Consider the following 16,357-nt stretch of genomic DNA (forward strand, 5'->3'; position numbering starts at 1 on the left):
CAGCACCGTAAAGCACGCTTAAATACTGCGGTGCGATGCCATCTATTTTACTACACTACTAAAAATATGAGAGTGTCTTGGAGAGTATGATTGGACGGCATCGTTTCGTCTCCCGCTCTGTGATGGCTGATGTCTAAATATCGCTCTTTTTCTCCTCCATCAGAGAGGCGAGCGCGGTTTTCATCTGATTTCTAATCTTTCGGAGAGTTTTCCTCCAAACAGCACACCCACAATAAGACGGAGTGACAGAGATGGAGGCAGACAGTTGATGAAATCGGAGCAGTTATCACCTTTAACCATTACCTGTCAGCTTTCTCCGGCTGCGCTCTGATGAGGCAACAATTTTCTGAAGTGGAAGTCAAGGGCACCAAAGCCACACGGCGCGAGTAAATGTTAACAAAAGTGCCGCTGTCCACTTCTTTATTTATGAAAGGCATTGGTGAGCGGCGAGAGTCTCTATCATACTCACACAATCACTTCTAGAACAACTCCTGACCGAGCAGATTTACATTCACACTCCATATCTAATCCTCCTCGGTCAAAACACTCATCTCTCATCTCTGGATCTCATCTCGGGGTTTCTTCCATCAACCTGGGAGACAGACAAATGCAAACGCCTGGAAAAAGCAGTTCAAACACACACACACACACACACACACACACACTTGAGTGTTACTTCCAAGTAACTATAGAAATTTCAATTATCTATAGTAAAAGTGGCAAACAAACAAGTGCAAGCTAACGGCGAAACAGATCTTATCTTCAGATAGAAAGATACATAGATAGATAGATAGACAAACTCATCACACAACACATCCAGTATTCAGGGAAATAAAGCAGCAGAGGTCTGTTCCTGAATGATCTTTTTGTCTTGCATGCAAATATTGTGGTCAGGAGAAGCTGTAAAACCAGATTAGTTTAGATCACGTCTCAGGATTTCCTGATCAAATGCCAAGATGAATCTATTAGACTCAAGGTTGAGTCATTCACACAGATTTGTTTTAGTTGCATCATACGAATGGCAGTATTCTTCAGTATTAATTTTAATTAATATGCACCTAGTTTGCTATCCTCATTTCAAATTCTGGAATTATGAATGGTGCACAACCTTGGTGATATAACACTGTTAGTGCATACTACACACAGACTCAAATTCTATTGTTAAGAATTCAAGCATGCATCATACAGTACATCGTTTGCAGTACACTAGTGTTCTATTCAGATCTCCACTTATTCAGATCGCCACTCTAAAATAACAGCGCCTTAAAAGTTCTAAAAACAATAAAAGCTCAAACGTTTCACGTGCTTGTTGCAACAGAGCAAAAACGGGAAGAGTAGATGGATTGAAAAAGATAAAAAAATAAAAATAATTGGCATGCATGGACGAACCGACAAAATGAATTCAGAAGAAATGCATTGAGAAACAATGATGTCAACCAGTGCCAGAACATTCACCTGAGAAGCCCATCCGTTCCTCTCACACACACTTAGAGAGGATTAACCACAAAAGCGGCTAATATCAGGGTTTCAGATGACGCATTCTCGTCTCAAGTGTGAGAATCTCTTCTATTCATAAGCGTTTCCTTTCACGGGCCTGAGCTGAATGAGGCTAACACCAAGCCCTTCACAAAGAGCACATGTGAAAAACCAAAGCTTTTCACCGATTAACCCACTTATGTCATTTAACCCCTTTTGATAAACACAGCCGGGTGGGATAAACACCCAGATGCTAAAACCTTGTCTTCTTCATGTGGGTCTTTAAGCAGAGACTTTAACCTCTCGGGGTTCGTCTCTAAACACGCCGCTGGGAGAAAAGCCGCTAATTGCCCCCCTCCTTCATTTAGCTGACAGATAATATTGTTTTATTACCCAGAGGTCACTGGGGCATAGGAGGAGAGGAGAGGCTGTATTAATGGCTGAAAGGATCCCAAAGGGACCATCGTCTACTTACTGTCCACTACTGTCCTAAACACCGTCCTAACCAGACCGCACATCCCTGAGGACACATAAAGACACATAAAAGGCTCCGGCTAATTTAGAGGTGGTCAAGCGACCCGTCTGCTGACCTCAGGTGGAGTTTATTGTTTGAGGAGCGTGACAGCAGGACTGTAGACGTGTCTAGATGTGCATGAACCGCCCAGCATTGATGTTACTGTAAAACCAGGTGATAAATGTGACGGGAAGAACTGTTTCAATCAGACTATTAATCCATCCCTCCATCGATCAGACCGACCGTAAATTCATCCGTCCGAACGAGAATAAATAACGTGCTTTAATTAAGAGTGTGAGAAAACAAAAAGACCTCTGCCATGAAAATGAAAGTGTTTTTGAGGTGTCAGTGATATAATGATTTATTGAGATGCAAACAAAACTGAGAGCCGTGATGTATTTTAATCTGTAAACATTACTTTCATACATAAATTGTAAATTCAGGTTGATTGGGACAATTTCGATGGCAAAAAATGGCCCAATCCACCTGAATTCACCCCTAACTGCTCTAATATCAGCTGATTATATATGTGATTGATTCGTGTTGGGAAAATTTACTTTTAAAAGTAATGCATTACAATATTGCCTCACTTACTAAAAAGTAACTAATTACATTACTTAGTTACTTTTTATGAAAAGTAGTGCATTGTTACTTACTGTTGAAATCCGGGCAGGGCTTGCCTGTTTGTTTTTAATATTTAAAAATATATATTTTTGCGAATGTGAAAGCCCTTTCACACCAAAATTGACACTCTTCAGCTAATAATAAAAATGAAACTCGGTCATGATGTTTAACTAAATTCTTTGCTTATTATTATGGTTGAACTGGATCTGGATTCTGAGTTTGAATTTCATAGTTTTTATTCGTTTAGAGGAATACTTGATCTGTTTTTGTGCAGGTGAGATGAGTAAATGCATGTTGACATTTAGTCTAGAATTACAGAAAGCATCATGTTCACACAACGCCTCTGCACTTACTCCCGATTTCTCTCAACATGTACACAACAGAGCCGTCAGTCAGTCAATAACTGGCAAAACAATGTACCTAGCTTCATTTATTTGAAAAAGCAACTATAGTTACTTCAAAAGGTTTATGTGATCTCAAGTGTCCACCTTATTTATTTTTATTTTGATCTTATTCCACCTTATTTTGCAATGCATAAGGAAGCCGTTTTCTGTCAATGTGCGATACTTCCGGTTCATTAGGGAAATAACGAGAAGAATAACAAAGTGCAGTAAAACTGTTTGCATTAAAAACCAGTGAAAGAAGCAAAGATGCATCTCACACAGAGTCATAAGAAAGCAGCTTTCTGTTGGTCAGTGAGGCGAATTTTGAAAGAAATCTTAGGCTACATTAAACTCTCTTGTTACATAACACTGTCTAGGCCTACCGACACATCGAATCTGAACCGTTATTGATTCTTCATTACTACACACACACACAACCAAACACACGTGTGCACCGCAGATGTGATGAGCGCTGAAATTAAGCCTGTGATGAACGACTTAATGGTGCACTTGTGTTGATCACTGTTCACATTTATCACAGGAAGATTCACTTTCTCTGTCTCTATCACATTTACCTCCCTCTCTCTCTCTCTACACACATCTATCCATCTTTCTCTTTTGCCCGGTTCACAAAGAAAATCTGACGTACTGCAATTTCATTTAACCTTGGACAGCAACTGCTTACAACATCCACAGAGTGACGGTCAATAAGAGAGCTTTGATTAAACCAGAGCAACACACACACACACACACACACACACAGTTTGATACGCTAGAGCCTCAAATCACACTCAAACCTATAATAATAAACTTCCACAGGCTACACACGTACTTTAGCGTGGTGGAAGGACGCAGGCAGTCATTGACTGGAAGTGGTATCAGCGCTCCTGATTTAGATGATCATGTTATGAAGGTGGATGTGATTGTGCACGCTGACCCATAATTCAACCTGTCGTCTCTACGATTCCCTGGAGATCCATCTTTCTCGCTCTTAGATTCACTCAGGATTCAACAGGCTTATATAGACTCATATACACACACATATATACAGAGCACACAACACTGGACCCCTTTGACTTTCAAAACGATCCATAATCATGCAATCTCATTGTGTAAGTGTACACAAGCTTAAATGCACACAAATAAACTTAAGCAATTAGAGTCTAGACCTCTCAGGCAAACTAATTACATTCACTCGGGAAGACACACGATGATGACGCCTGACCTCTGACCTCGAGGATGCTTGTGAAATCCGTCTCCGGCATAAATTATCACGTCTGCTGACGGACAACAGGTTGATTAAAAACAATGCAGAGTGTGTTTAGCGTACGACAAATCAACCTAATAGAGAGAGAGAGAGCCGGACTCCTGTGGGAAATCTGCAGGTCTGAGCGCTAATGAAGCGTGTGTGGCTCTCTGGTGGATGTTCAGAGTCAGACAGACAGAAGGAGAACAAGCAGACGTTTACATCTGAACTAACAGACTGTCACCGGGGTTAATGTAGTTAACTAAAACTAGAAATATTCATTAGTTTTTTAAGTGAAATTCATTTGAATGCACATTTAAGAAATTAAACGTCAAGTTGCAGCATTTCTCTTTTTCATTTAGTTGAAATAAAATGTGTCCCTGGAGCACAAGAGCAGTCCTATGTCTCTGGGGTATATTTGTAACAATAGCCAAGAGCCAGAATAACTTCCACCAGCATGTCCTCAAGATGAGACAAGAGGATAATAAGAGAAGAGAAGAGCTGTCAATCCTGCTCAGATACTGCACACACACACACACACACACACACACACATGCAAATATACAAATATACATTCACTCAGCTTCTTAATGAGAAAAACATGTTTTCATGAATTAAAAACACTAGACCCCCAACAAAAGATTTTATTAAAATAAAACTCAACAAATGTAAAAAGAAAAAACTCATCAAACTCAAACAGATATTTAATATTTGGCTCACTTCTGGAGTTAACATGTGTATAGCTACAGTGTTCAATCTTATGCGTGTGTGAATGCATGCACAAAATCACACACACCTGTCAAACCTGTTTAACAATCCACACACACACACACACACACACACACTGACTGACAGACAAGACATAAAAGTGTGTCTAAAATGCATCTGATCACAACAATGTCACCAATGTACAGTGAGGATGAAAAGACTTTTATGAGCTCTTGAAACATCTATGTTTGTGTGTATACAGTTTATAGCCTATATATGAATATAAAGACTATGTGAATTAATTATTTCAATTTACTAGAATTAGATCGAGTTTATAGACGGTTTCATCGGGCGCACGCGCCTGGACCTAAGTTAACTTCCGGTCTGTGTTGTGTATGTCGGTCTGGCTGCAGTGCCTTCTACAAACGCAGTTAAAGTCAAGGTGATGAGTAGACTGAAGTTGGGCTCAGGTGGTTGTGCTGCGGGGTGTGTTTCCCATACATTTATTTATTTTGGAGACTCGCCACAATTTTAAAACTGATCGATTTTCAAAAAGGCTTCGCTGAATAAACATGAGTAACGTTACGTACTGCACTTTTATTAATAATAATTCCTTACATTTATATGTTTAAATATCAAAGCGAGGCACAGGTGTTTTTATATCGCTGTATTTCTGAAGGAGGACTTGCATGTTATATGCCTGATAAAGCAGCATGTGAGCGTAACCAGCTCTGCTTTGTTTACAGCTGTTACTGGGGAAACCTCTATTTCTCGCGCTTTATGTCTATGCTTTAAAACATCTCCTGTTGGCAAATGATGAATTTGCATTTTCGTTAAGTCCGCATGATCCACGCAGCAAACATATTTTGTTTGTTATCAAAAAATATCTACTCTAGAGGGACTTGGCTGTTGTTATTGATTCTATTTGGAAGTCTACCGGAAGTTAAGTTAGGTCCACAATACGGGCACGCGCAGTAACGTTTGTTTATGTTGTTGCCGTTGAAACCGTCTATAAGACAAATACTGCTTGAAAATAAAATAAAGCCTACTCAAAGCAACGTCCACAATCTGAAGAAGACCTTAATCGGGATACGCCGTGTTTAACGCGGATGAAAACGATGCTGAGGGATAAATGTGCAGTGTTTACAGTGGAATGTCCTGGATCCTGTTATTTTCAGAATTCCCAACTTTGTGGAGTTTTTGTCTACTTTCGTCAGCTGAGCATCGGAACTGTTAAACTACAGTCAAGTCCAATAAACACACACATGGCGCTACACTATAAAACCTGATATAAAATGTTTCATATTTAATTTTGTTTTCACATTTTGTATTTAATTGTTATTATTGAATCTCGGTTGAATTTTGGTCTTAAATTGAGTAGACTACTGCTGAGCACAAACCGCACCATACTGACATAGATTTGTTCTTATTTGGTTTGTCTTCAATTGGCTTTAATTGCAGGATATTAAACGGGTTCTCTGTGTATTTCTAGAGAGGTATCTTAAGTTCCCTTAAAAACCAACAAGCAAACAGTTCAAGTCACCCTCTCTCTCTCTCTCTCTCTCTCTCTCTCTCTCTCTCTCTCGGTCGGTTCGTTTTGTCGCTGCTCGGTGGACCGTGTTAACGCGCTTATTATGAGAACAGCTTCCTCGTGTGGGAAAGAAGAGAGAGAGAGAGAGAGAGAGAGAGAGAGAGAGAGAGACATCTGTTCTACACACACATATGTGCAGCTCTACTGTATCATGACCTCTGAACTCTGGTTAACTTTACCACTGATCGAATACGACCATATCGCACTTTATTTTTATTTATTTATTTTATTTAAAAACAAAAATGCGCTCAGTTGATAGCCTATATGTTTTTGAAGGATTATTCTGTATTTTGTATAAGGAGGGAAAAAATGGTTCCATGTGAAAAATGCTTTATTTAGGCTATTTATTTATTTATTTTGACAGTTTATCGCTGCGGAAATATGTTATGATATTTTATGATATTTAGTATTTCGCATTTCCTGAAATTAAAAGATTTAAAGAAAATTTAAGCGAAATGAATACGAACAGTGCTCACCGAAATGAGAGAAATACACTTAGCCTACAAAATTATACGTAATTTCATTATATAATACCAAAAGAGTGTCTTATTCTGGTTAATAATCTATAGCCTAATTGTGATGAACAGAAAACTGCAAGGATCCCGCTAACGTTAAATCAAACAAATAAAATCGCATGTAATTAAAGCTCACCTCTTTATTAAATTTGAAAGTCAAATTAAACGCACAATATCCACGTGCACTGAATGCTGATGCACGCTCGTGTGAAACTGATAGCCATATGCATTTGATTTCCTGGCCAAAAAATACAAAATCTGCTTGCACCGATTCTCTGCCATTCAAACTATATAAATAGACATGTCACCTGGAAATAAATAGAAAGTTTTAGGTAGCCTAGAAAAAAGGAACTGAACGCTTTGCAAAAGTTACAAATAAATTAAACATGCAGAAAAAATATATAGGCTTTAGGCTATTTCTAAATCACCAAATAAGTATAGCCTAGGCTACAAGTGTGAGCGTGAATGAATAAACTGCATGTAGTCTGTGTTGTACGAATGGGCAGATATTCTTTCTTGCATTAAAGGCCAAAATGCTCTTTGTGACTTTCTCAAATCATGCAGTGAATCTCAAATTCATATCTTCTTAACCTAAAATTATAATCTGTAATGAAGGCATTATAATTAGGCTACATAACGAAAGCATTAATGGAAATCTCAAACTTTTTGCATCCCACTACTTCGCAACGCTTGCAATTGACTCTATGCACGATTACTTCCGCATTTTGTCTCAGTCCGCTCATCTACATCCGGTGCTGCGCCTGTGTGAAGAATTCTGTGGAGACGATGGCAAATTACACTCGGTGTTTACAAGAGCTTCCCGCGATTACGGTGAATGACGTTAATCGTATTGTGAGGCAGTCAGCTGTCACACCCAACAGTAAGAAGGAGAAGGGCTTCAAATTATATGTTTCGAGCTACATCGACAACTTTGAAGGTGAGTATTCTCTCATTTCATGCTAAATCCGACTAACTTTAGCGTCTCCGTTCCTGACCTGTCTACCGGTCTTTGTATCATTTATATATTTTGTTAAACGTAAATGTATAGTTTTACGTGTTTTCCCTTATGCCTAAAGTGCTTGTTTGTGCAGTGTACATACAAATTGTGGAAAACGAATTGTTAACGGTTACTGACTTTGAGTAATTTCTCAGTTTCCAGTAAGGATCAGTTCACAGGAGAAGTCAGCGTGAGGGCGACATGTTTCAGGTCGATGAGGAAGTCAGAGAAGCCCCATAGATTGAGAGTAGGAGAACACAAAAGACAGCTGAACTCTAAATGAAATGCAATTTTTAAACAGAAGTTGTTTGTGGGTTCTACAGCTGTACAAAGACAGGCATAGTCAGTAAATGGGTTCATACGTGCTTCAATTTAATGATAGTAGTAATTACAGTATATGGGTTTAGAATATATTTACATATAACATTAATTCCTAATTCTTGTTTTTGTTTAATTTAATTATATTCACAGATTGTATTAAAGGACTCTCGTCCTGTAATACTGTCACAGAGCTGTTGTTCTTGTGTTGCTGGGACAGCACTGTGCAACCACATTGTTGCATTACTCTACCAAGCAGCCCACTACTCACAGCTTGGCATCAGTGCAGTTCCTCCAGTTCACAGCTGTACTGAAATGGAGCAGAGCTGGCACAAACCTAGAACAATGGTAATTTAAATTGAATTTGCATATACAAATTATATAAAAACTGAACTACTGGAAATGCAATACATTAATAAATGCACTGAGCATTAAGTTGATTTTTTTATTAGCTTTGTAGGTACTACTATGTAGGTAACATAAACACTGCTTTTTAGGAAACATACTTTTTCTACATAACTAGTCACTAACAGCATTTCTGTGGACAGTGATTATTTAGAAATCCTGTAATCTAGTATTAAAAAATTTGTTGTAATAATGATTTTATAAATTTTATGGCCCCTGTGTGTTTTCTAGGGAGTCAAGCCTGGTCCTGTCAACAGAATGCTGGTTCTGTCTGCAAGACCTAAAGAGAGGAAGCTTGCTGAGGGGTTAAGGTACAACATAAAAATTCTTCAATGTAGTATTTTACTTATATATATTTTTTTTTACACGTTTACACTTCAAAAAGTGTAAACAATAATTAAACCATTGGACGCAAATTGATTTTTGTTGAAATCTTTTACTATTACAGCAACTATATTATTATATTAGAATTAAGTATTGCAGATAGCCGTAAGGAGCAATATTTGCTTAGAATTGATTTTTAACAGCATTTTAAGGGCATGTTTTTTTAATCGTATAAAAAACACTTACATCTATTCATGTCAAATTCATCAGCTCATACTAAAGAAGATTAATATAAAATGAAACATTTGAAAAATTTACATTTAAAAAGAAAAATATGAAAGATTAGACTGATTAAAACTAAGGAAATGTATTTTTTGCTTAATACTTTTATTTTTTTATTTCAGGAGTACCCTTTACAAGGGTGTCACCAGTGAGCTGCCTGACCTCTCAGTCCTCCAAGTAGCAGAGGCATATAAGGACTTTGCCAGTGCTGTAGCCCCTTTGGTCACCACTATGGAGATGTCGAATGATGATCCTTTGGTTGATTCTGCCTTTGGCAAAGTTCAGTATGGAAGTGTGCTGTCATACCAGCAGCCAGCAGCAACAACACCCAACATTACTCTCCATCAGGATGCCCCACCACCGCCACCTCTGCCACTAGATGGTCACAGCCTTGACTCATCTGTTTGCTTGTTTGTCCATAGTGAACATGGACAACTACACATGAAGTCACTGGCAGTAAGTTTGGATATGGCACATAAGATAGAGCATGCCACCAAAGAACAAAGTGCATCACTTGATTGGCACTCTGTCCGAAAGCCCCGGGTAACAGCGTCACGTTTTAGGGAGGTTTGTCATGTGCGTGGCCAGAGCTCAGCTGAACACCTGGCTGAAAGAATCTACAAGGGAACTCGCCAGACAGCAGACATGAAGAGAGGTCTTGAAATGGAATCTGCTGCAATTGAGGAATACTGTCTGCTGCGAGAAGTAAACTACCACCCTTGTGGATTCTTAATTCACCATGATGCACCTTGGCTGGGGGCCTCTCCTGATGGGATTATTTTTGACCCTAAAGAGCACCATGTTTTTGGTCTTTTAGAAATCAAATGTCCAAATGTCAAAAGTTATGTGGACTGTCCTTACCTTAAATTTAACAATGGCACACCAGAACTGAAACAACAACATGCATACTATTGGCAAGTTCAAGGACAAATGCTGATCTCAGGATTGGACTGGTGTGATTTTGTCATTTATGCACAGGATGACATGATGGTCCAGCGCATCTACAAAGACCTCAAAATGTTTCAGAACATTCGAGAGAAAGCCGACCATTTCTTTTTTTACTTTTACCTGCCAAGATGCCTACAGATGTAAACAAAAAAAAAACAAAAAAAATCTGACAATCATTTAATAGTGTTTTAATATGTATCAAAGTTTTTTGTATTAACACCAAATCACTGTACAGGAAATGTTTATCAAAGTTATTTATATTTACATGTTAACATTACTGCATTGCAGGCATCACTGTACAAAAGTTATTTATATTTACATGTTTACATTACTGCATTGCAGGCATCACTGTACAAAAGTTATTTATATTTACATGTTTACATTACTGCATTGCAGGCATCACTGTACAAAAGTTATTTATATTTACATGTTTACATTACTGCATTGCAGGCATCACTGTACAAAAGTTATTTATATTTACATGTTTACATTACTGCATCGCAGGCATCACTGTACAAAAGTTATTTATATTTACATGTTTACATTACTGCATTGCAAATGATCAAAGTTGTATATATTTACATGTTACTATTTGAACAAGAATAAATCCAAATTCGATCCCCAACCAATGTTATCTCATCTTTAATCCTTTGCCCATGCTTTTACTAAGGGGCCATTTTGGTAATTAACAAGGAGGCAAGCAACAGTGTACAGCTGGTTGATACTCCCTGTGATGGAAAGAGGGATGACTGTGTCGAACAGCTTGTGTTGCTTCACCCTGCGGATGAGACGCTCAACGTGGACCCTTAGCCGAGCAATGGACTGTGTCTCCCTCACTTCATCGGCTGACATCTGTTCCCGCTTCGACAGGTAAGCAGGTCTGTAAACTTTGCATGGCACACAGTCATCAACAAGAAAACCTTTGTCAACCATTATCGCCATTCCATGTTTCAACAGCGACACAATCCCAGACTGCTTAAAAAGCTCTTTGTCACTGACAGAACCTGCATACAGGGATGAAACAAAGGTGATTGCACCATGTGGTGCCATGCCGATTAATCCCTTGAAGGTGCAGTGGGACTTGTAAGTGGAGAAGACTTCACTTTGAAGCAGGAGAGAGGATGGAGTTTGGCAACGCAACTCTGTGCAGTCGATCACCACTTGTGTGTCTGGGTAGTCCTGGAACTCATTGGGAAGATGAGCCTTGACTTCCACCTCAGACATCCAGATGCGGACAGACCCAAGAATGGTGTACAAAAAATTGGCCCAGGTTGTAATAATTCGGCTAACAGTGGACTGATGGATGTTGAATCTGTGGGCCAGATCCTGCTGTTTTAAGCCAACAGAGAGGTGGACCATGAAGAGGAAGAACTCATCAATGGGCTGCAGAGACTGACCCTGTAAAAATAACAAGATTTGACATTTATTTACATATAATGTGTTGGCTTCCACTGAAAATGTAAAGTTAAGTTTTGTTCTTCTATTTCTTTATTTACCCATGCACTGCCTGTTGTTCCAGCTTCACTCCTTATTGCTCTTGCTCTTGACACACGAATCATGTTGTGGGATGCAGGCTCAATGAGTTTCCAGAAAGCCATTAAATGGCTGTAAGTCACGAACCTAAATGAGATGTAGGACTTTTTTTTTTACATGCATATAAATCATAAAATCACAAACTAAAATGAATTACTTGAAGGAGAACACACACACACACACACACACACATATATATGGTTATATGGCTTTATTTTAAGGTGTCATTGTTACAGTGTAATTATACAATATTAATAGTAATATTAATTAACAACATGTACTTACTATAGTACCTAAATACTGCATAATTTACTGTTTTTACTATGGTAAGTACATGTAACGTAACGACCCTGTAAAATAGTGTTACCATTATATATGTATGTATGTATGTATGTATGTATGTGTGTATGTATGTGTGTATATATATATATATATATATATATATATATATATATATATATATATATATATAGACACATACATATATACACGTATACACACCCACAAATATATACATACACGTCATGCGTCATATATAGTTATATCATATAAATCACAAATTAAAATGAATTACTTGAAGGAAAACACACACACAAACACACATATATATATATAGGGTTTAAATCGTACCTAGTGTAGAACCTTACATCATCGTCGGAAGCAGCAAATCGCCCCAAACAAAACCTTTGACTGACCGACAACTCCTCCACCTGTCTCCTTAGTCGGTCCACCTCTTTACGGAGATCCTCAGTTTGATCCAGTGCATGATCAACTGCCGCGGGTTGTGGAACTGAACAATAATCATGTTCCAGATGCTGGGCATCCATTGGCATAGGGTCCTCATCCACTGGAGTGTAATCCTCCCTTCTTTGCCATACCCCGGTGCGCCTTGGTTCAGCAACGGAGTAGCCGTTCCACTGGAATAAGGTTGGTACAGCTCCCTTCCTCAGCAAGCGGCGCCCTTTAGGGGTCGATGGCTCGATCAAGTCTTCACTTATAAAGTGACGACTGCAGACCCTTGTATGAGAAGTGATGTTAAATCGCTCACGTCGAATGCTGTGAATCCACTTTCTGCGTATTTCTTCGTCCACAGGAAAAGTGTGGAAACTTAGTACAGAGTTGAACTTTGAGGAGGCCACACATAACGGGACACAACAATGGTCAGTCGAACTACTGTCCTCACGACGTTGATATTTAAACTTTCTGAAAGCCATTAGTAATGCTTAACTATATGATACTATAATATAATATAATATTAATATAATATAATATAATACTTAAATTATAAATCGCCGTTTTATGAATGAAAAATTATGAATGAGTTTTGCCGGTAGTACACTTCGTTGTAGAATGCGCTAAGCGGAAGTAAAGACCCGGTCTGAGATTCTACCGGAAATACGTAAGCAGAGTTCGTGCATAGAGTCAATTATATTTATCTGGAAATGTGCACAACAGTGATAGAAGTGTAGATGATTTAACCGGATCTAATGATCCACACAAACAGGAGTAAATCAGATCCTGCCTGTGGATTACGCACACACGACTCTCTGCTGTGAATGAGATGAAAGAGGAAAGAGCTCGTGGATCAAGTTCATCTCGTCTTGTTTGTGAAGCTGCTGCTCCACCACGTGCAACACCCACCTCCACCCCCTCGAGTTTCCCGCCACGCCCACCGACCCACGATTCAACAGAGCCCTGACGAATAAAAACACAGACCCTGAAGAATAAAAAAATTAATCATGCACTGTTCAATATTTTATTCAGATGTTTAAATTGAAAGTGGTTGAAATATTAGTTATCCTTACATGGGTTTCCCCAACAATTAAGAAAAGGGTCCTGGAAAGGTTCACTATAGCCCTCCCGCTCCTCCCACTTTTACCCACGCTACACGTCACCGAGCGCTCCGCCGATGACGTCACCAGAGAACGCAGATCTGATTGGTCGCGCGGGCTCCGCCGGCTCTTCAAAGCCCGAGCCGAGCGCATTGTGCAGCGGTGGGCGGTGAAAGGCTCCAAAACAGCCGAGGGACTTATAAATCCAAAGACCTTTCACAGGTGATGGCAACTTCACTTCTTGGGGTGAGTATAGGTACGGCTCTTTAGAACAATCTAACATTGCTTAAACTTTATTTGCTTTATATTTTCTTTAGGCTTCAAGCGTGTTTGTGCGTAATCATGCGTAATGCTGAAATGCGCTCGAGGAGCAAATAGTAGGCTACAATCCTAAAAATAAGTGTTCTTTGAAAATAATATTCAACAAAGAATCCTGTAATTATAAAGTAATAATTACTGATGTTTCATTAGGTTATTCAGATCAGATCGGTGTTTTGGTTCCGGGGTTCTTTAAAAACACCAAAAACATTGAAGGTTTAATTAAATGAAATGGCATTCTAGCTTCTATAAAACGGTGAAACTAGTTTTGGTTCTATGTGGAAGCTTTATTTTTATTAAAAGGACTGCTAATGGCAATACAGATTCTGAACAGTTTGCAAGAATATTAGTACAACGGATTGAGTTTAAACAAGTTCAACTATATCTTAAATTGTCGCAAAGAAAATCAATTTAATGCAAAAGGTAAAATATCAGTTCTTTATGATTATATTACTTCGATTGCATTGCTTCCGTGAACAAATCAATTGTCTAGGAAAAGTTTAAGGAAAATTTGCCAAACGGCCTGCGTTTAAAGTATTAACTCTTTATTTCACGTGTAAAATTGACCATATTTAGATATGCATGCGGCAAAGGGAAACGTCATTGATCTCCTATCAGCTATAAACAATGTGTTTGGGATTATGACATTTATTGCTCTTCTTTTAAATATCGCCTTTAGTGAAAATGTGAATGTTTTTATGGTCACAGGAGGAACCGAGGGTTGGATCCACTCCATTGGCCATGTTAGCAGCGACCTGTAACAAAATCGGGAGCTCGAGTCCCTCCTCGGACAGCGGCTCGTTTGGGAAAGGAGGTTTTCACCCGTGGAGACGCGCAGCGCCCAGCAGCTGTTCTCTCTCTCCGTACGGCGCGCAGCGCAACGACTCGTTCAGCGCCAACAGCTCGTTCTCCTTAACGGGCACCAACGCCTCCACCAGCCCGTTTGGAAACGACTATCCTGTGTTTCAAACTTCAGTGGCCAACAGTTCTCCGGACGCGAGTGCGCAGTCGGTGTTCATCTCCAAAGTGGACACTCTGCAGGGGATTTACCCGAGGATGAGCGTCGCGCACCCGTATGAGACGTGGTTCAAATCCGCGCACGGTGGCATCTCCGCCGGGGACGTGAGCGCCGGTGGCGGCTCCTCCTGGTGGGATGTGGGCACCAGTTGGATTGATGTTCAAAACGCGAACGGCGCCGCGCTCCAGAGCTCTTTGCATTCACCCTTGGGTGGATACAACTCAGAGTATTCCTCCCTGACTCACTCCGCGTTCAGCACCAGTCCGTCTCCGCATCTCCTCACAGGAGGCCAGCACCTGATGGACGGATTCAAACCGGTTTTATCTGCCACGTACCCAGAAACCAGCCCAGGTCCTAACGGCTCAGTGCTAGCCGGGTCTCCGCGCTCATCCAGCCGGCGGTACTCCGGCAGAGCAACCTGCGACTGTCCGAACTGCCATGAGGCGGAGCGCCTGGGGCCCTCGGGGGCCAGTTTGCGCAGAAAGGGCCTCCACAGCTGCCACATCCCGGGCTGCGGAAAAGTATACGGAAAGACATCGCACCTCAAAGCGCATTTGCGTTGGCACACCGGCGAGAGGCCGTTCGTCTGTAACTGGCTGTTCTGCGGGAAGCGCTTCACCAGGTCCGACGAGCTCCAGCGGCATTTACGCACACACACCGGGGAAAAGAGATTCGCCTGTCCGGTGTGCAACAAGCGCTTCATGCGCAGCGACCATCTCAGTAAACACGTGAAGACGCACAGCGCGGGAGAGCCCGGCTCCAGCGGGGTCAAGAAGGGCAGCGACACCGACAGCGAACAGAGTGTACCGGGCAGCCCAGCCTGCCAGTCACCCGCACAGAACGGCCTCTGAGAAGAGATAGACATAACACGTGTTCTTAAAGATAAAGGTTCCCCTAAATAGCTTTTTATTCTCAAATTCCTTCGAAAACGGGTATTTTAAAGAACCCATAACACTGATCTGAAAACTTATGAAACATGCCTCCAAAAAAAAAAAAAAAAATACAACCCACCATTTTTTAGAGTACATAAACACACTTAATAAAATGAAACGTTGCAAATGGTCTGCGATAGAACCAGAATTTTGGGTTCTTCAAAGAACCTTTCAGTGAAAAGTTCTAAAAAGCATTTTCTTCTTAGTGTAAAGAACGTTTGGAAAATCTAAAAGTAGCCTATTTTTTTCCCATAACAAACAACATTCTGCGTAACGGATGCTAAAGGTTCGTTTTGGAACCACTGATGCCAGTAATGAACTTTTATTTTCAAGAGTGTGGCAACTCAAGAACTGAAGTGTTTCTTGTCTTCAAAGAACCATGAGTGTTCATTA

The 16,357-nt window shown here is 40.1% G+C and overlaps 1 protein-coding gene across 1 annotated transcript; it reads left to right on the top strand.

Annotated features, from left to right (window-relative positions):
- The first annotated feature begins 13,909 nt into the window (after positions 1-13,909).
- LOC113119646 (transcription factor Sp8-like) lies at positions 13,910-15,999 on the top strand. The gene is made up of 2 exons (XM_026289259.1): positions 13,910-13,942; positions 14,723-15,999. The coding sequence occupies exons 1-2, from the start codon at positions 13,922-13,924 to the stop codon at positions 15,881-15,883; spliced, it is 1,182 nt and encodes a 393-aa protein (XP_026145044.1). The 5' UTR covers positions 13,910-13,921; the 3' UTR covers positions 15,884-15,999.
- Positions 16,000-16,357: the final 358 nt, after the last annotated feature.

The sequence above is a fragment of the Carassius auratus genome, chromosome 19, assembly GCF_003368295.1.
Source record: "Carassius auratus strain Wakin chromosome 19, ASM336829v1, whole genome shotgun sequence".
NCBI classification, from domain to species: Eukaryota; Metazoa; Chordata; class Actinopteri; order Cypriniformes; family Cyprinidae; genus Carassius; species Carassius auratus.